The 21059-nt window shown below is 57.9% G+C and overlaps 2 protein-coding genes across 3 annotated transcripts in view; one reads left to right on the plus strand and one right to left on the minus strand.

The window, feature by feature from the left end:
* CROCC (ciliary rootlet coiled-coil, rootletin) overlaps positions 1–10073 on the plus strand; it is a 29746-nt gene extending 19673 nt beyond the window's left edge. The window contains exons 26-35 of the mRNA XM_075520657.1: positions 429–556; positions 631–751; positions 2195–2358; positions 2440–2643; positions 2749–2946; positions 3026–3175; positions 4919–5035; positions 7145–7276; positions 8810–8974; positions 9060–10073. Coding sequence (XP_075376772.1) covers positions 429–556; positions 631–751; positions 2195–2358; positions 2440–2643; positions 2749–2946; positions 3026–3175; positions 4919–5035; positions 7145–7276; positions 8810–8974; positions 9060–9110 — 1430 coding nt within the window. The 3' untranslated portion in view covers positions 9111–10073. The remainder of the gene's footprint in view (positions 1–428; positions 557–630; positions 752–2194; positions 2359–2439; positions 2644–2748; positions 2947–3025; positions 3176–4918; positions 5036–7144; positions 7277–8809; positions 8975–9059) is intronic.
* Positions 10074–12347: 2274 nt separating this feature from the next.
* Positions 12348–19730, minus strand: MFAP2 (microfibril associated protein 2). 2 transcript variants are annotated; one of them, XM_075520250.1, is made up of 9 exons: positions 19587–19730; positions 15633–15721; positions 14384–14470; positions 13916–13942; positions 13743–13829; positions 13483–13524; positions 13191–13278; positions 13016–13089; positions 12348–12737 (listed from the first exon to the last, which is right to left on the minus strand). In XM_075520250.1, the coding sequence occupies exons 1-9, from the start codon at positions 19697–19699 to the stop codon at positions 12634–12636; spliced, it is 711 nt and encodes a 236-aa protein (XP_075376365.1). In that variant the 5' UTR covers positions 19700–19730; the 3' UTR covers positions 12348–12633. The 2 variants fall into 2 exon arrangements, with proteins under 2 accessions (XP_075376365.1, XP_075376364.1); XM_075520249.1 differs by having other exon boundaries at positions 14384–14473.
* Positions 19731–21059: the final 1329 nt, after the last annotated feature.

A 21059-nucleotide genomic window follows, 5' to 3' on the forward strand; every position in this document is an offset into this window, starting at 1 on the left:
CATACCCCATTGCTCCATCCCCGGGGATCCCCCATACCCCATCGCTCCATCCCCTGTTTCCCTGGGGTCCCCCATACCCCATTGCTCCATTCCTGGGGGTCCCCATACCCCATTGCTCCATCCCCTGTTTCCCTGGGGTCCCCCATACCCCATTGCTCCATCCCCGGGGATCCCCCATACCCCATTGCTCCATCCCCTGCTTCCCTGGGGTCCCCCATACCCCATTGCTCCATCCCCGGGGGTCCCCCATACCCCATTGCTCCATCCCTGGGGGTCCCCCATCACCCCATTGCTCCATCCCCTGCACCCCAGGGGTCCCCCATATCCCATGGGTGCATCCCACTGCAGCGCATCCCGCCGCGGCTTGCAGTCCTCCCTTGGGTGCTGCGCCCCATTGTCCCAGTGTCACCCAGTTTGTCCCCGTACAGGTGGAGGACCTGAGGGGTCGGGGAGCCCCGGCTCATCCCCAGACCCCGATGCAGCGACCGAGCCCGAGGCGGTGCGGGCAGCCCTGCGGGATTTCCTGCGCGAGCTGCAGGACACGCAGCGGGAGCGGGTACGGCCCCCCCTTCCCCTCTCCTCCCCATCATCCCCAAAAAGCCCCTTTCTCGCCCCGTTTTTTCGCCCCAGGAGGAGCTGCGGGTGCAGGTGGGCAGCCTGGGCCGGCGGCTGGCAGAGGCAGAGGAGGAGCGGGACAACGCCGGTGCCCAGGCACAGCAGCTCCAGAAGCTGATGGCTGAGAGCGAGGAAGGTGATGGGGGGGTTGGGGTGCATTCCCCCAAATTGTGGGAGTCAGGGTGATTTGTATTTGCCCTGTGCTGGAGCCTCACCGGCGAGCGGGGGCTTTTGGGGAAACTGAGGCACGGGGGTGGTGACGATGCTGCCTGGGACTGCGGGGTGCTCGGCGGGATTTCCCCCACGCACGGCCCCCAAATCCTGGTAAAATTGGTAAAATCTCCCATGCAAGCCCCGTGAATCCCAGTAAAACCCCCATGCATACCCAGTAAACCCCAGTAAAACTGGTAAAAGCTCATGTGGATCCCCTGTAAACCTCAGTAAAACTGGTAAAAGCCCCCATACATCCCCTGTAAACCCCAGTAAAACGGGTAAAGCCCCAGTGCATCCCCCATAAGCCCCAGTAAAACTGGTGAACCCCCTGTGCAGACCCATGAATCCCAGTACAACTGGTAAAAGGCCCTGTGCATCTCTTGTAAACCCCAGTAAAACTGGTGAAACACTCGTGGATGCCTTGGAAAAAACAAACCAACCTAGTAAAAGCCCGCCTGCATCCCCCATTATCCCCAGTAAAACTGGTAACCCCCCGTGTCCCCCATAAACCCCGGTAAAACTGGTAACCCCCCCCATGGATCCCCTGTAAATCCCAGCAAAACTGGTAAACAGCCTGTGCATGCCTCATGATTCCCAGTAAAACTGGTAACTCCCTTGTGCAGACTGCATAAGCCCCAGTAACCCCCCCAGATCCCCTGCAAACCCAGGAAAACTGGTAAATGCCCCGTGCATCCCTTGTAAAGCCCAGTAAAACCGTTAATACTGCCCATGTATCCCCCATGAACCCCAATAAATCTGGTAAACCCCCTGCGCATCCCCCATGAACCCCAATAAATCTGGTAAACCCCCTGTGCACCCCCATGAACCCCAATAAATCTGGTAAACCCCCTGTGCACCCCCATGAACCCCAATAAATCTGGTAAATGCCCTGCGCATCCCCCATGAACCCCAATAAATCTGGTAAACCCCCTGCGCATCCCCCATGAACCCCAATAAATCTGGTAAATGCCCTGCGCATCCCCCATGAACCCCAATAAATCTGGTAAATGCCCTGCACATCCCCCATGAACCCCAATAAATCTGGTAAATGCCCTGCGCATCCCCCATGAACCCCAATAAATCTGGTAAACCCCCTGCGCATCCCCTATGAACCCAAATAAATCTGGTAAACCCCCTGCACATCCCCCATGAACCCCAATAAATCTGGTAAACCCCCTGCGCGTCCCCCACGAACCCCAGTAAAACTGATAAAAGACCCCTGCATTCCCCGTAAAACTGGTAAAAGCCCCCGTGCGTCCCCGTAAACCCCAATAAAATGGGTAAAGCCCCTGTGCATCCCCCATACACCCCAGTAAAACCGGTGAACGCCCCGGTAAGGTGGGTAACGTCGGGGCGGCTCCGGCAGGGCGTCGCGGTGGTGGTGGGGAGCTGAGCAGCGCCCAGGCCATGCTGCTGCTGCAGGAGGAGACGCTGCGACAGGGCGAGCGGGAGCGGCGGGCGCTGCGGGAGAAGGTGACGGCGCTGGAACGCAGCCTGCACGCCGCTGAGGGCGAGCGTCGAGCCGCCCAGGTGGGCATCGCCACGGGGGGGCCAGATCCTGCCCCGTCCCCGTCCCTCACCGCTCCGCGGCAGCTGTCCGATGCCTCGCAGGAGAGGATGAGCGCGGTGCGGGCTGGCGAGGCCGACCTGGAGGATGCCAAGCGGCGGCTGGAGGCGGCGGAAAGCCGGAGCACCCGCCTGGAGCTGCAGCAGCGGGTGCTGGAGGGCGAGCTGCAGCGGGCACGGCTGGCCTTGGGTGAGCGGCAAGCGGAGGTGCGGGTGATGCAAGACCGTGCCGAGCTGCTCCAGAAACAGGTAACGGCACAAATTCCTCTAAATCCGCATTGTGTGGATTTTTTTTTTTTTTTCCCCTTTTTTAAATGATTATATTTAATTTCGCTATCGTTTTTTGGGGCGTAGCTAGCGGAGAGCGAGCAGCGCGCCAGCGCTTCGCAGCTGGCGATGGAGCGGTTGAGCGCAGCGTTGGCGGAGAGCGGCTCGAAGGACGATGCGCGGAGCACGACGGCGGCGTCGGCCGATGGCCCCGCGGTCCACGAGCGGCTGCTGCAGCTCCAAAACGCCCTGGCCGCCGGCGAGCTGGACCGCCGGGCACTGCAGGTGGGAGCAGGCACCCTAGGGTGAGGTGACACCAGGGTGCCTTTGCTTGGGGGGTCACGGCGGGCGTCCCCCACCCCAGGAGGGGCTGGAGGTGGCTCGGCGGGCGCTGGCGGAGGCGCGGGAGGAGAAGGGGACGCTGCGGGAGCAGCTGCGGGGGCTGCGGGAGGAGCAGGAGGCCCTGCAGCGCAGCAAGGAGGAGCTGGAAGCGCAGGTCCGGCAGCAGCAGGAGGTGAGGGGAGGTGGGCGCACCCCGCGCTGGCGGGGGGTGGCGGTGGGGCTCCCCAGATTCGCCGTCCTTTGCCCCCGGGCAGCACCCTGAGCCCTTTCGCCCCTCCTGGGCAGCACCCTCTGCACCCATGCAGAACCCTTTGCCCCCCCCGTCAGCGACTTTTGCCCCCCTGCAGCCCCCTGCACCCTCTTCCCTCTGCCCCCAGCACCCTATTGCCCCCCGTGCAGCACCCTGCACGCCTTTGCTCCCCCCACGCAGCATCCTCCCCCCGCCTTGCATCACCCTAGGGACCCCCCATATTGCACCAGCACCCTATTGTCCCCCCATGCAGCACCCTTTGCTCTCCCCCCTTGCATCACCCCATGGACCCTCATATAGCCCCAGCACCCTTTCCCCCCCATGCAGCACCCTTTGCCCCCCCCTCCTTGCATCACCCTATTGCCCCCCTCCTGTATCACCCTATGGACCCCCCATGTAGCCCCAGCATCCTCCCCCATGCATCATCCTATTGCCCCCCCCCATCACCCTATGGCCCCCCCCATATAGCCCCAGCACCCTATTGTCCCCCCATGCAGCACCCTTTGCCCCCCCCCCCTTGCATCACCCTATGGACCTCCCATATAGTCCCAGCACCCTCCCCATGCAGCATCCTTTGCCCCTCCCCCCCCCTTGCATCACCCTATGGACCCCCATATAGCCCCAGCACCGTATTGTCCCCCCATGCAGCACCCTTTGCCCGTCCCTCCTTGCATCACCCTATTGCCCCCCTCCTGTATCACCCTACGGCCCCCCCATATAGCCCCAGCATCCTCCCCCCCCCCCATGCAGCACCCTTTGCTCCCCGCCTTACATCACCCTATGGACCCCCAGTAGCCCCAGCACCCTCCCCCATGCATCACCCTATTGCCCCCCCTCCCCCCCATATCACCCTATGGACCCTCATATAGCCCCAGCACCCTATTGACCCTCCATGCAGCACCCTTTGCCCCCCCTTGCATCACCCTATGGACCCCCCCATATAGCCCCAGCACCCTTTTGCTCCCCCTCATGCAGCACCCTTTGCCCCCCCCCCTTGCATCACCCTATGGACCTCCCATATAGTCCCAGCACCCTCCCCATGCAGCATCCTTTGCCCCTCCCCCCCCTTGCATCACCCTATTGCCCTCCCCCCTTACATCACCCTATGGCCCCCCCATATAGCCCCAGCACCCTATTGTCCCCCCATGCAGCACCCTTTGCCCCCCCTTGCATCACCCTATGGACCCCCGATATAGCCCCAGCACCCTATTGACCCTCCATGCAGCACCCTTTGCCCCCCCTTGCATCACCCTATGGACCCCCCATATAGCCCCAGCACCCTTTCCCCCCCATGCAGCACCCATTGCCCCCCCCCCCTTGCATCACCCTATTGCCCCCCTCCTGTATCACCCTACAGCCCCCCCATATAGCCCCAGCATCCTCCCCCCCCCCCCATGCAGCACCCTTTGCTCCCCGCCTTACATCACCCTATGGACCCCCCATGTAGCCCCAGCACCCTCCCCCATGCATCACCCTATTGCCCCCCCCCATATCACCCTATGGACCCCCATATAGCCCCAGCACCCTATTGTCCCCCCACGCAGCACCCTTCGCCCCCCCTTGCATCACCCCATGGACCCCCAGTAGCCCCAGCACCCTCTGCCCCCCCCCCCCGCCCCGTCCCCGTGCCCGGGGGGGCCGTGGCTGACCCCCACCCGGCCGCAGGCGCTGCAGGAGCGGGTGGGCAGCCTGCAGCGCGCCCTGGCCCGCGCGCAGGGCGAGCGGCGGGAGGCCGAGCGCCTGGAGAAGGACAAGAGCGCCCTGAAGCAGACCCTGGAGAAGGTGAGACCGCTGGCGGCACCCTTGGGTGGCACCTTGGGTGCCCCCGGGCCGGCCCGCGCGCAGCGTCGCGGCCCCGGTGGCGGCGCAGCCGGGAGGGGCAGAGGGGACGTGGGGCCCCACAAGCAGGCTAGCGACAGCGCGCTGTCGTCTCCCAGGCGTCGACTATGCTTTCTATACGTGTTGCGTGCTGCTCCGCTGGGCAGAGAGGCTGTGCGCGCTTATATATATATATTTTTTATATGTAAAAATATCGGTAGTATATGTAATATATCTTTTACATGTAAAAAATATATTTTGTTATCTATTTTATATGTAAATATGTATTCTATATGCAACTATGAACTTTATATGTAAGTATATATTTTATGTTATATATTTTGTTATATATTCTAGGTGCAAAGCTGTATTTTATATGCAAATATATATTTTGTTATATATTTTATATGTAAAATATATATTTTACATCAATATTTCATATATACTATATATTGTATGTAAAATATATTTTTTACATCTTATATATTTTACATGTTATATATACGTTTTACATTATATATACATTTTACATGTTATATTTTACATGTTATAGATCAGATATATTTTGCATGTTATATATATTTTACATCTTATAGATATATATTTTACATCTTATAGAGATACATTTTACGTTATAGATATATTTTACATTCTAGATATATATTTTACATGGTATAGAGATACGTTACATGTTACAGATATACTTTACGTTCTAGATACATATTTTACATGTTATAGAGATACATTTTACATGTTATAGATATATTTTACATTCTAGATATATATTTTACATCTTATAGAGATACATGTTACATGTTACAGATACACTTTATGTCCTAGATGTATATTGCACATGGTATAGAGATGCATGTTACGTGTTACAGATACACTTTACGTCCTAGATGTATACTGTACATGGTATAGAGATGCATGTTACGTGTTACAGATACACTTTACGTCCTAGATGTATACTGTACATGGCATAGAGATGCACGTCACGTGTTACAGATACACTTTACGTCCTAGATGTATACTGTACATGGCATAGAGATGCACGTCACGTGTTACAGTTACACTTTACGTCCTAGATGTATACTGTACATGGCATAGAGATGCACGTTAGGTGTTACAGATACACTTTACGTCCTAGATGTATACTGTACATGGTATAGAGATGCACGTCACGTGTTACAGATACGCTTTACGTCCTAGATGTATACTGTACATGGTATAGAGATGCACGTCACGTGTTGCAGTTACACTTTACGTCCTAGATGTATACTGTACATGGCATAGAGATGCACGTCACGTGTTACAGATACGCTTTACGTCCTAGATGTATACTGTACATGGTATAGAGATGCACGTCACGTGTTACAGATACGCTTTACGTCCTAGATGTATACTGTACATGGCATAGAGATGCACGTCACGTGTTACAGTTACACTTTACGTCCTAGATGTATACTGTACATGGTATAGAGATGCACGTCACGTGTTACAGTTACACTTTACGTCCTAGATGTATACTGTACATGGCATAGAGATGCACATCACGTGTTACAGTTACACTTTACGTCCTAGATGTATACTGTACATGGCATAGAGATGCACGTCACGTGTTACAGATACGCTTTACGTCCTAGATGTATACTGTACATGGTATAGAGATGCACGTCACGTGTTACAGATACACTTTACGTCCCAGATGTATACTGTACATGGCATAGAGATGCACGTCACGTGTTGCAGTTACACTTTACGTCCTAGATGTATACTGTACATGGCATAGAGATGCACGTCACGTGTTACAGATACGCTTTACGTCCCAGATGTATACTGTACATGGCATAGAGATGCACGTCACGTGTTACAGTTACACTTTACGTCCCAGATGTATACTGTACATGGCATAGAGATGCACGTCACGTGTTGCAGTTACGTTTTGCGCGCTGTAGATATACATTTGACCTGGTTTTGGGCGCGCGCTGCAGCGGCTGGCGGCGGGGCGCGGGGCGGGAGCCGCTCCCCCCGCACCCCGCTCCGCTCTCCCTCTCTCCCGCGGCGGGGCAGGTGGAGCGGGAGAAGCTGCGGGCGCGGGAGGACTCGCTGCGGCTCTCGGCGGAGAAGGGCCGGCTGCAGGCCTCGCTGGGCGCGGCCGGGCGGGAGCTGGCGGAGGCGCGGCGGAGCGTCCGGCTGCTGCAGGTGGGTGGCCCCTGCCCGCCCGGGCGGGGTGGGTGCGGCCGCCGGCGCCCCCGGGTGCCGCCCGCCCGCTGGCTGCGGCCTTTGCCTGCGGCGGGGGTGGTGCTGGGGCCCTTGTGGGCCCGTCCCGGCTGGCAGGGGTGCTGGTGACCGCCCTGGGGGGCTGGTGACGACTGCCCTGGGGTGCTGGTGACTGCCCTGGGGTGCTGGTGCTTGTCCTGGGGTGCTGGTGACTGCCCTGGGGTGCTGGTGACAACTGCCCCGGGGTGCTGGTGACGACTGCCCTGGGGTGCTGGTGACTGCCCTGGGGTGCTGGTGACCGCCCTGGGGTGCTGGTGACGACTGCCCTGGGGTGCTGGTGACGACTGCCCTGGGGTGCTGGTGCTTGCACTGGGGTGCTGGTGACTGCCCTGGGGTGCTGGTGCTTGCACTGGGGTGCTGGTGATGACTGCCCTGGGGTGCTGGTGCTTGTCCTGGGGTGCTGGTGACTGCCCTGGGGTGCTGGTGACGACTGCCCTGGGGTGCTGGTGACCGCCCTGGGGGGCTGGTGACGACTGCCCTGGGGTGCTGGTGACCGCCCTGGGGTGCTGGTGCTTGCACTGGGGTGCTGGTGACTGCCCTGGGGGGCTGGTGACGACTGCCCTGGGGTGCTGGTGACCGCCCTGGGGGGCTGGTGACGACTGCCCTGGGGTGCTGGTGACTGCCCTGGGGTGCTGGTGACGACTGCCCTGGGGTGCTGGTGCTTGCCCTGGGGTGCTGGTGACTGCCCTGGGGTGCCGGTGCTTGCCTTGGGGTGCTGGTGCTTGCCCTGGGGTGCTGGTGACGACTGCCCTGGGGTGCTGGTGACCGCCCTGGGGTGCTGGTGACGACTGCCCTGGGGTGCTGGTGACTGCCGTGGGGTGCTGGTGACGACTGCCCTGGGGTGCTGGTGACGACTGCCCTGGGGTGCTGGTGACCACCCTGGGGTGCTGGTGCTTGCCCTGGGGTGCTGGTGACCGCCCTGGGGTGCTGGTGACTGCCCTGGGGTGCCGGTGCTTGCACCGGGGTGCTGGTGACCACCCTGGGGTGCTGGTGACTGCCGTGGGGTGCTGCTGGGCTCCCCCTGGGGCTAATCCCAGCTTGGGGAGGTGCCGGTGCTTGCATGGGGATGCTGCTGGGCTCGTACCGGTTCGGGGAAGATGCCGGTGCTTGCACCGGGATGGCGTTGGGCTCACATCTGGGCTTGTCCCGGTTGGCAGTTGCTGGGGGGATGCTGGCACTTACCCCAGGAGGGTGCTGGGCTCCTTTTGGGGTGCTCCCCAGCTTGAGGAGATGCTGTTGCTTGCACCAGTATGGTGGCGAGCTCTTTTTTGGGGCTCATACCAGTTCAGGGAAGATGCTTGGTGCTTGCACTGGGAGGGCGCTGGGCTCATCCCAGTTTGTCGGGATGCTGGTGCTTGCACTGGGAGGGCGCTGGGCTCTTTGGGGGGCTCCTCCTAAGAGCCTGGGGACCGCCGACGCCCAGTTTTGGGGTGACAGCCACCCCTGCCTGCCCAGGCGCAGGTGTCGGCGCTGGAGCACCCGTCTCCACCGAGCCCCGGGCCGTCGCCGGAGCTGCAGCGGGAGCTGGACCGCCTGCGCGTCGCCCAGCTCCAAGCCCCGCGGGCGCCGGAGGCTGGCGAGCGCGTCCATCGCCACCGCGGCCGCGGCCTGGAGGAGCAGGTGAGCGGGGGGACACCCTGGGGTGGGGGGGGGACGCCCCGGGGGGGTGACAGACGTGTCCCCTCCCGGCTCCCCCCCTTTACAGATCGCGCTGCTGAAGGGGCAGGAGCTCCGCCGTCACCCCACCAGCATTTAGGGCCCCTCCGCAACACCAGCAGAGACCGGCACAACTCAGCTCACGGGTGAGGGGGGAGCCGTCCCCATCCCTGTGCTCAAAAAACCCACCCGTGTTTGTCTCATCGTTCCCTTTTCTCAAGCAAAAAGCTGCACTTTATACCCATGAGACGACGACACTCCTGTATTTTTGATACAGGTTGGGGCCCGACGGGTGGTTTTTCCTATTTTTCTACTGCAATTTTTAACAAAAACTTTGGAAATACTCCTTTTTTTTACCCCAGGAGAGCCCTGTCTCAGCACTGGCCAAGCCACCTGATTTATTTCCCCCCCGATCCGCGATGCTCCTCCGGCCCTTGCAAGCCCCGACGCTCACCGGATCCTAATTTTTCCCCTTTTTCTAACAAAAAACTACTCTAGTTTGGTGGGATTTGGGTTTTTTTGGCAAATAGCAGGGGTTTTTTATATCGCTATTTTTGGAGTTTGAGGTTTTTACTGGTGCTACCGGGCAGCCCGAGGTCGCGGGGCTGAGCCAAGCTGAAAAAACGTGGGTGTCGAGGTGGTGGCTTCGAGCCCGACCCTTGTCAGTCCCGGCACTATTAAACGTGGATAAACCCAAACTGGCAGCCCCTGAGGGGTTTTTTTTGGGGGGGTGGCATTTTGGGGATGCCCAAATGGGTGTCCCTTGGGCCACCAGGATTGATTCAGGTCCCTGAATAATAATAATAATAAATACTACTACTAATAAATAGTAATAAATAATAATTTATTATTATTATTACCACCGCCGCTTTGGAGGAGAGCTGCGGGGATGCACCGGAGCCCCTAAGCATCATCGTTTTGGGGTGCTGCTGCCCTCCCTCACCTTGTTTTAAGCCTTTTGGGGGGGGGGGTGAGCCCCAAGGGAAGGACGAATCCCTCCTGTCCCCGAGGCCAGGAGCACGGGGAGGGGAGGGGATGGGCTGCGATGGGGGAGGACGACAGGGAAAACTCAACGCCGAACACCCGCAGACTATTTTCTATAAGTCCCAGGCAGTCACCCGAAGCTGAAACCCCCGAGAAGGGGAGAAAATCCCCCAAACCCCAAGGCATCAGGCTGTTTTCTATAAGAGAACTGGGAAATTGCCCAACACTAAACACTGCGCTATAGAATAAACACTATGCTATAGAATAAACACTATGCTATAGAAGAGAGCTGCACACCTATATAGAATAAACACTATGCTATAGAAGAGAGCTGCACACCTATAAGACAATACAGACTGTAAAGTGAGCTGCACATTATATAAAAACTGCGCTACGCGGTATATAAGGGAACTGCACAATATAGAGAGCTAAATGCTATGGGACTGTATACGAGAGAAGAGAATTGCGCCCTATATGAGCTACACACTATAGAGAGCTGCATGCTGTAAGAGAACTACACACTACATGAGAGCTGCACCCTATGTAGGAGTATGCACAATATAGAGCTGCACACTATATATGAGTATTTACTATATAAAGAGAGCTGCACATTATAGAAGAGAACTACACGCTATATAAGAAAGCTGCCGTACTATACGTACTATATGAGGACTGCACACTGTATAAGAGAACTAGATAGGGAGAGCTGCACGCTGTATGGGTTGCACACTATACAAGAGAACTGCATGCTATATGAGAACTGCATGCTATATGAGAGCTGTACATGCTGTATAGGAGAGCTATACACTGTATAAGAAAACTGCACAGTATATAAGAGCTATATAAAAGAGCTGGATGCTGTACATGCTGTATAAGAGAGCTGCACAGTATATGAGAGCTGCACTCTATATAAGAGAACTACACCCTATATGAGCTACGTGCTATATAACAGAACCGCACACTATATGAGAACTGTATCCTATATGAGCTACATGCTATAGAAGAGAACCGCACACTATATGAGAACTGTATCCTATATGAGCTACATGCTATAGAAGAGAACCGCACACTATATGAGAACTGTATCCTATATGAGCTACATGCTATAGAAGAGAACCGCACACTATATGAGAACTGTATCCTATATGAGCTACATGCTATAGAAGAGAACCGCACACTATATGAGAACTGTATCCTATATGAGCTACATGCTATAGAAGAGAACCGCACACTATATGAGAACTGTATCCTATATGAGCTACATGCTATAGAAGAGAACCACACACTATATGAGAACTGTATCCTATATGAGCTACATGCTATAGAAGAGAACTGCACACTATACAAGTGAGCTACCTGCTATATAAGAGAAATACGTGCTAAGTGAGCTACCTGCTATATAAGAGCGCTGCACACTATATACGAGAGCTGTACTACACAATTTCTGGTAAGAGACCTGGAGAAACTCCCCAAGCCGAACCCCTAAAGCCCACCCTATTTCCTATAAGTGAACCAAACCCAACCTCCACCCTCCTTTCTATAGGGGAACCCGACCCCTAAACACCTACACTCCGCAGGACTCCAGCAGGACCCTCCACCCTTCTCTATAGGGGAACCGGGCAACACCCCAAATCAAACCCCAAACCACCCATTATTTTCTATAAGAGACTCCGAAATTTGCCCCAAACACCTATCATCTGCCGCCCTTTTTGTCTATAAGAACCCCCCCAAATCAGACATTTTACGAGCCCCAAAACACCCTAACGCACCCCAAAATCATCACCCACAGCCCGTCCTCCCGTGCCCAGGGCCGGATGGCTGGGAATCACCCAAATCATCAGACCCCCCCTGAGAAATCAGAAAACGCCCCAAAAAATCAGACACCCCCCCCCAAAAGTCAGAATCCCCCCAAAAAAATCAGACCCCCCCCAAAATCAGAATCCCCCCAAAAAAGTCAGAATCCCCCCCCAAAAATCAGACCCCCCCCCAAAATCAGAATCCCCCCAAAAAAGTCAGAATCCCCCCAAAAAATCAGAATCCCCCCCCAAATCAGAATCCCCCCCCCCAAAAATCAGAATCCCCCCAAAAAAGTCAGAATCCCCCCCAAAAAGTCAGAATCCCCCCCCAAAAATCAGAATCCCCCCCCCCAAAAATCAGAATCCCCCCAAAAAATCAGAATCCCCCCCCAAAAATCAGAATCCCCCCCCACCCCAAAATCAGAATCCCCCTCAAAAAGTCAGAATCCCCCCCAAAAAATCAGAATCCCCCCCCACCCCAAAATCAGAATCCCCCTCAAAAAGTCAGAATCCCCCCCAAAAAGTCAGAATCCCCCCCAAAAAAACGAGTCGGGAGCCACAGCGACCCTTACGCTTTATCTCTTGGATACTCTACGTAGAAAACGGGGCGGCCGTGCCGCCCCCCCTTTACAATATAATAAAGTAAGTAATAAAAATAATAACCCCCCCCTTTTTTTTAATTATTATGTGCACAAAAAATGGACTTTTTTTTTTTTATGCTCTTTCATGCACGGTTTCTTTAGCACCACGGTGAGGATCTGGAGCGGGATGGGTACCGGGAGAGGAGGACGGGAAGGGGTTGGGATCCCGGGAGGCGGCCGGCGAAGGGGGGTCCCCTCCAGCTCAGCATCCGCCGCAGCTGCGGGCGCAGGATGCCACCACGGTTTGGCAGAGCCCGCTGGTGGCCATCACCCCGCACTTGGAAAACTTGTCGCGGCAGAGATCGGCTGCGGGGATAGCGGGAAAGAAAGAATCCGTGGGGGTAGGAAAAACAGAGGGAGAAGCAGCCAGGGACCCCCCCCGCGGGGACGGGGACACGACGGTGCTGCACGATGCTGCTCAGCCCCCCCCCCCCCCCCCAAAATGGGATCCCAGGTTGGTCCGCTGGTTGCGGAGCGATGCCCGTCACTGGGATTTCTCCCCCCCCCCCCCCTCCCACCATGGGGAAAAGGGGTGACCCGAATGGGGATGACCCCAATTTGGGGTGCACCCCCCCGCCCCTTACCTCGCAGCAGCTCTTCGTGGGCGCACACGGTGCGGACGCAGATCTCTTTGTTGATCACGTAAACCCGGCGGAGGCTGGATGTGGAGGGGGGATAAAAAAAGATGGGGGGTTTAGTGCAAAAGCAGAGGGGGTCCCCAAAATACGGGGGGCTTTGGGGAAGCTCCCCCTCGCTCGCCTGTAAAAGCAGATCTCGTTCAGGCACTGCTTGCAGGGCTTGTGCACGGAGTAGAGCCTGGTGCAGGGGTACTGCTCCTCCCGGCAGTCTGCAAGGAGAAAAGGCAGCTGGTCTGGGAAATCCACGGGGGGAGGCCTGACGCCCCAGGGATGGGCTTAGCATCCACTCGACGCCTTCCCCCCGCCGTAATTTTCGCCCCGGGCGTGAGCACGGCGGCACATCCTCACCCCGGCCGGGCTGCGAGGGAGGACGAACCCCCCCCGGGGACCGAGGAGCGGGGACGAGCACTCACCGAGGGGTCCTGGCTCCGTGGGCTCGGTCTCGGGGGCAGCAGCTGTGGGGGGAGAGCAAAATGTGGGGGGAGCAAATTTAGGGATGGAGCAAAAGCATCTCGCTGCCCTCTCCCCGGGCTTTAGGGCTGGAGCATCCTTACGCTGGCGCCTGTGAAGCTGCTCCGGGGGGGCACACCTGGGCTAAGGGTGCAGGGAGGGATGGAGACCCCCAGCCCTGGGGGGGGGTGGGGAGGGGAGGGGGCCGGCGGCTGCCACCCACCTGGGGTCGGGGCCGGCACGATTTCCTGCTGGGATTGCTGCTGGGACTGGTACCGAAACTGCTCCTCGGGGGCACGGGGGGTGACATCTGCAAGGAGAGAGACAGTGCGGGCACACCCCAAAAACCTGCCCCCCCCCCCCTTCCCCCCCCCATCCCGCAGGGGAACCACTTACCGTGATAGTCGTAGTAATCCTGAATTTCTGGGGAATAAAACAGAGAAGGCAGCAGAGGCTGAGGACGGGTTTTAGGGAGAAAACACACCCCATCGGGGCCAGGACTTGGCAATGAGCTCCCCAAAATTTTGCAGCCGGTCTGAGTGAGGGGAAAACACCCTCCAGCCACCCCAGGAGTGAACCTGGGCAACACCCCACCAGGGTTTTTATAAGCTCGATAAAGGCTTAATAAATAATGAGCAGCGTGAGGAAGGGGAAAGGAGAGGCACGTGTATAAGGGGGGAGATGGGAAGGTGTTAGGAGGAGGCTGGAAATTTAAGTGGCAGGAGAAAAAGGACGGAGCAAAGAGTATCAAAGCAGAAAGAGGCATCAGACCGATGTGTATTTGGCCAGAAAAAGCAAAAAAAGAAAGGAAAAAGAGGGGGGAGAGAGGTGGGCGAAGCCTCTCCCAGTTCAGGGTGCTCTAACCTGATTGCTGGTCGTACTGGGAATATTGCACCGGCTCGGGGTAGGTGATGCCTTCAAACCTGCTGTACTGTCCCTGGACCAGGAGCGCTGCTGGGAGACAGAGCGGGGGGAGAGGCATCGCCGTAAGGGGCACGGCCGCCCCCGGCCCGGGGACCGGGGCTTCCCTGCTCCGCACCCCCCTCTCCAGCTTCACATCGTCCCCCAAAATATCGTTCCCCAGCCGTCCTCAAGCAGGGGCACGCCAGAAGCGGAGGGAGAGGAAAGCGGGATGCTCGCCGACGGGGGACCGGCACCAGCCCCGCATTCCCACGTTACCCGGGCGCAGCCGGGGGTGACCCCAGAAGACCCCGATGTCCTGCGGCACCCGGGTACCACAACCCCGCCCGCAGAAGGGGCCGGCACCCAGCTGACCCCAGCGACGCTCCCGGTACCCGGGGGACCAGGGCGTCCCCCGCATCCCTTGCGGACGCCCCGGGAGCAAACCCGCCGGGGATCCAGGGGGGGCAAACGGGGTTCAAACTGAACGAGCCGACGTGATCACGCAGGCAGGATGCTTCGGGGGGGGGGGGGGGGGGGGGCTCAGGTCACCCCCCCGTCCCCGGGGCGCGGCAGGGACCCATCCCCAGGACACGCCGCGATGCCCCGCGGTCCACCCAGCCGCCGCATCCCTGCGCATCCTTGCGAGAGGCCGCATCCGCGGGCGAAGCGCTGCCGGCAACGATTCCGGGAGAGGACTTATCTTTTCTGCCCGCTACCCCCCGCGCTGCCCCCCCTTCCCCGGGCTCCCTCGGCCTCGCCTGCTTAATGTTTTCCATCTGTTCGCTCGCCTTCGTGCCGAGCTGGTTTTGCCCAAAGTTTTCCTGGCTCCAGGCTCCCGGGTCTGTCACCTCCCTCCTCGTTTCCATCCCGCCTTTGCCAGCCCCCCAGGGGATTACAAATATAATTTTTCTGGATGTCGTCCCGGTCTCGAGGTGCCAATTTGGTGCCACCCCACGGTGCCACCTCGATGTCCCCGAAGCGGGAGGGATTCGCTTGGTGCCAGACCCCTCGCATCCTCCGTGCCCCCCGACCTAGAGCCAGTCCCAGCCTAAACACGAGCCTACGCTGGGGTTTGGGGTTAATTTTGGGGTATAACAGGCGATGAGGTGATGCTTGCAGGCACCCGAGCATCGCTGGGGGTGGTGGCCAGCTCCTGAGCTTTAACGGGGTGTCACCTCGCCTTGGGGACCCCCGAGGAGGGGGCACTCACCTGGCAGACACAGCAAGAAGAGCCCCACCGCTCTCATCCTGACGGCAGCGACGGAGGAGCAGCGCGGGCCGGGATGCAGCCGGAGGAGTCTGGATGGGGCAGAGGGAAACACAGGGGGGTTAGCGGAGGGGGGACGCCGACCCCCAAACCCCTCGCTTGCCCATCCCCTGCAACAGCCCCTCCCTGCCCCCCCCAGCACGATGCCCCCCGCGTCTCTGCCTGAGATGCCCCCAGGGGCTGGCTCAAAAAAAAAAAACCAAACCACCAAACCCCTAAACCCTAAAAAAATAAAGAAACTTCCCCAGAAAAGGCAGGCTGGGCTTCCCGCCCCCAACCGCGCGCTCCCGGGGGAATCGCGAGGACCAAGCCCTGAAATATCCCGTGGGCAGGACGGGGATGAGAAATGCTGGGATGTCTGAATCACCGCCATGGGGGAAGCCATCCGGACACCCCCGGCGATAACAGACCCACGAGCTGGAGGTCTGGGGCTCCCTTCCCGGCGTTTTCAGCCCCGCTCCTCGGCTAAGGGCTTATTTTGGGGGTCCCTGCCGCCGGGGGATGCTGCGTTTGCTCGGGCATCCCCTAAATCCAAGGGGATGTGGAGATTTGGGGCGGGAAAATCTGCTTTCAAGAAAAATCCCGCGCCGGCGCTGGGGTTTGGCAGCCTCGGGCTCTCGCGGCTCCTTGGCGCTTTCCAAGCGGCGATTTGCATGTCGAGCGTCTGCTTTCCCCGGCGGGGAGACGGGCCAAGGCCGGCTGTGCCGCCGGTGAGCCGGGCCCCCTTCCCCAGCGCGGGCTGGCAGGGACGCCGGCTGCCCTTCCCCCTCGTCCCAAGCCAGCTCCAGGGGGAGAATTGGGGGAAAAAAGAGAAATTCTCCCAAAAAACTCCTTCGAAATTCAACCGAAGGCGTTTGGCTGTCGGGGTAAAGCACGTCGGCATTCCCGGCACGCCGAGACGCCGCAGGGATGGGGAACCCCTCCTGGCACCCCCGGCTCTGCTGCCGGAGCAGGGAAACCGAGGCACGGGTGGAGATAAGCCGAACCCATTGGTACCTCGCCCCTGCTGAGGGGGAACGTCGGCCCCCCCGGCCAGGAGGCACCCGGGCACCCACCCCGGCTCCCGGCTCAGCCACAGCTGGGTGCAGCACCCAGGATGGGAACGCAGCTCCGGCCCCAGCACAGCACGGGCCCTGCTGGGTTTAAGACCACACTGGGGAAGGTGGGGTCAACGGGACTGACGGCACCGTCGCCAGAGCGTGGCATCTTCCAGCGACCACGTCCTCACCATCACCAAAGCATTGCCCCTTCTGGGGACCACGTCCTGCACCAGCAACAAAGCACAGCACCTTCTAGGGACCAGGTCCTGCACCATCCCCACAGTGTTGCCCCTTCCAGCCACTATGTCCTCAAGATCACCAAAGTGTAGCACCTTCCAGGGACCACATCTTGCGCCATCACCATAGTGTTGTACCTTACAGCCACCACGTCCTCGAGATCACCAAGCGTAGGACCTTCTAGGGACCTTGTCTTGCACCATCACCAAAGTGCAGCACCTTCCAGTGACCGCACCCTGCACCATCACCATAGCGTTGCCCCTTCTAGCTACCACGTCCTCACCATCACCAAAGCATTGCCCCTTCTAGGGACCGTGTCCTGCACCATCCCCATAGTACAGCACCTTCTAGGGTCCACGCCTTGCACCGCCACCATAGTGTTGTACCTTATAGCCACCATGTCCCCAAGATCACTAAGCACAGCATCTTCTAGGGACCTTGTCCTGCACCACCACCAAAGTGCAGCACCTTCCAGTGACCACATCCTGCACCATCACCATAGCGTTGCATTTTCTAGGGACCACATCCTGCACCATCACCAAAGCGTAGCACCTTCTAGCCACCATGTCCTCACCATCACCAAGGCGTAGCACCTTCTAGCCACCATGTCCTCACCATCACCAAGGCGTAGCACCTTCTAGCCACCATGTCCTCACCATCACCAAGGTGTTGCATCTTCTAGCAATCATGCCCTTGCACCACCACCATAGTTGCATCTTCTAGGCACCACATCCTCCTCCATCCCCAGGCTGGCAGGTACTGGAGTTGACAACTGACTTCCAGACGCTCCCCAGCTTTGGGAAAGCCAGAAAGTTGGTCCCTGCCTGAGCTGGGATCAGGTAACCAAGCTCAGCCAACAGTCAGAGTTTGGTGGTCCCAAACGAAGCGCCCAGCAGCGCTCCATCACCAACCCGCGGCCGCACCTTGGTGGGACCCGGGTCCCTGCAAGCCCCATCTGCTTCCCATGGCGAAGGAAGACCCAGACCCGGGTTTAACCGAGGCTAAGTATGTCCTGGGATAAAAGGGATTGCGCGGGGATGAGCGAGATCAACGTGCGGCTCTGGGCTTGGCGGGCGCTTGGCAGGGCTCCGGGAGGCTTTATCGAGCCTTAGCGGCTGCTGGCAGACCTTGGGCTTGGGAGACCCTGGGTCCTGGGCAGGACAGGGCTGCTACAGGGGGCTGGGGGGCTTGGGGCTACCTCGAGGTGGCAGAAAGGGGCTGTAGACGCCCGTCCCGACCTTGTTGGTTCTCCAGATGCCAGGATCCTGTGGGATGCCAGCGCCAGTGTCCTGCGGCCCCAGATCACCCTGACCCGGCGCTCGTATCCCACCCGGGACAGCTTGGGGCCAGATGGACACCCACCTCCGGAGGCATCCCAAGCCGTCCTCCCATTGCTCCAGCGATCCCAAGGACACGAGCGCACGGCTCAGGATTAACCTGCCCTGCCAGCCCTGTTTTTTCCCCAAAGCAATCTGCAAGCGCCCAAGGCTTCTCTCGAGGTCTAATTCCCCCTGAATTTCCCCCAAACTTGGAGATCTTGGACCGAGCTCGCAGGGTTTGGCTGTGGAACGGGGACAGACGGGTCACGTCTTCCCCCGACGGCGATGCCAACGTCTTCTCCTCCCGACGGAGGCCATCGAAGCGCCCGCCACCTCCAAACCCCGCCGGGAGCGATGCCGACGGTCGCCGTGACATCGTCCTTAAACCCAAGGTCTGCAAAGAGGGGACGGGGCCACCTCCGTCCATCCTCCATCCTCCTCCTCCTCCTCCTCCTCCTTCCTCCCCACCTTTGGCTTCTCCTACCACCAGAGCAACCCGGTGAGGTGCCCGGGAGGGACCGAGGTGCCCCCCCGAGCTCCTCTCCCCTCCGTGCAGGGGTCCGGCGACTCCAACCGCGCCAGATGTTTTTGCAACTGCACATCTGGGAACAATCAACCCCGAAGAAAGAACACCACAGTCTCTCCCTTTCATTCTGCTAAACCCCACCTTCCCCCAGCCTTTCCCCCCTCCCCCAGCTATTTTTTTTTCCCTTTTTCCTTTCTTTTCTTTTTTTTTCTTTTTTTCTTTTTTTTTTTTTTTTTAGGCTCTCCAGTTGCCAGAGAGTGGGAGAACAAAGGGAATATGAAAGGACTCAAATTTTTTTTGGCCCCCAACCAAAGGTAAAAAACTTCTTTCCCCCATCCCCATTTTCACACATCGCATTTTCATTAGGGTCCCGGCCCCCCCCCGGGGGGGGAATAAATAGAAATATTAAAATATCCCTGTCCTACAGCCTCTTTCCAGGATGGAAAAAAAAAAAAATACGGCTTCCTTCAGACGTTAGGGTATTTTTCGACTTTTTGAAGTGGTTAAAACCCTAGCAGAACAGCTGTCAGGCTGCAAAGATGGGGTCCCCCCCCGCGGCCACGGGCTCTTCGGCACCCCAAAAATAAGGTGGGTTTTCTTTTTATAAGATTAAGAGGTTGAAAGCAGCTTTTGCGAGCTCGCCTGCCCCGGCCGAAGGAGTTTTTAAGGCCACTTTGCAGAGCCCCAAAGATGGGGTTCAGCCCCATCTGCCGGGGGGGTCCCCAGCATCCCCGCCCGGGGGGGGTTGGGCGGGGGTCTCTGCCCTGGTCCTTACCGCTCGGGTGTTAGTGCTGGTCCTGCCCCTGCCCACCGCCTTGGTCTCTTCTCTCTGCTTTCAAAAACTCCGAAACGAGAGTTAAAAAAACCCCACGCTCCTACCTCCAACATGGGGGCTCCGCTGGGTCCTAATGCCACACCTGAGCCGGCCCCTTCCTCCTCCCGAACCGCCGCCTGCCCGGGGGAAAAAAATAAGAATAATTTAAAAAAAGCAATAAGCGCATATCGATGCATTGGTTGTCAGGGCTACTTTTTTTTTTTTTTTCCCCCCCCCTAGCCGGATGAATTTTAAATTGATTGTAAAAGCAAAGGGAGAGGAGGATTTTGTGCAGCGCCGAGCACGCCAGCGCGGTTTGGGCTGGGTTTTGTGCTGCTGGAGGGTGAGATGAAAGGATCGTGTCAGGGCATTGCTCTATGATCTCGGATAAACCCCCAAAACTTTGGGATCCTGGGATCCCAATCACCCCTCCCAACTCCGAGCTTGGCATCAGCGCTCCATCTGCTCCCGAGCAGCGAGGATGCTGCAACCCCACAGCAGATTTAAAGCTTTATCCCAGGATGGAGGCAAAAAAAAAAAAAATTCCCCTTTTTTCCCACCCAGGCTGAGGATGCTGGAGCAGATCTGCAGCCCCTGCACGGCGGCGGAGCCAGCATTGCTGACCGTGGGGCCCTCTTTCCCCCGGCTCGCTGGCGGCTTTCCGGAGGACACAGGACGCTGGCTGCATCCCGGCGAGGCTGAGGATGCTCCCCTAAAACCCCGAACCTGGCGGTAACGCCGAGCCCAACGCTGGGGGTTAAAAGCCTGCAAATTTTAGGCATGGTCAAAACCAGCAATGGAGCAAATGGAGGGTGCTTGAGGGCTGGGATGGAGGGAGAAACTCTCTGGAGACGACCGGCGGCATGCACGGGCACGGGGATGAGCAACGGGGAGGAGACGGCGGAGATTTTTCACCCTTGGGGCAGGATTGCGCCCCATTGCGCCCCATTGCGCCCCATTGCGCCAAGCCCAAACCAGTTGCGCGAAGGTATGAGCGTTTCTGCGGCCAGGAGGGGGTCTGACTGCTCCAAAACGGAGGAGAAAACACCGTTTCAGACGAGGAGGAGAAGCAGAGGGGTTTTTAAGGTGCTCCCATCTCTTATCCAGCCTGGTTTTCCAGTCTGAAGGATGGAGAAAACCACCCAGACCGCTCCACACACATCTCATAGCTGCTCCCAGAAAGCTTCTGCCTGCTCCGAAATCCAGCATCGTCCTTGTCCCCAGCCCTGTTAACCTCCAGCTAAGGGCAGGAGCTGCCTGTTAATAATTAAACGGACTTTGCAAAACCCCCTGAGGCTGGGAACACCCTGCAAAAACCAGCCAAGCAAAACACGCCGGGGGTGGCGGGGGGGAAACCGAGGTGCAAAGGGACCCGGGTCCCTTTTGCTTTTAAAATTGCCAAGCACAGGCAAAAATCTCCGAGCGTTGTGTGTG

Source organism: Mycteria americana, chromosome 18 (assembly GCF_035582795.1).
Source record: "Mycteria americana isolate JAX WOST 10 ecotype Jacksonville Zoo and Gardens chromosome 18, USCA_MyAme_1.0, whole genome shotgun sequence".
In the NCBI taxonomy this organism is placed as follows: Eukaryota; Metazoa; Chordata; class Aves; order Ciconiiformes; family Ciconiidae; genus Mycteria; species Mycteria americana.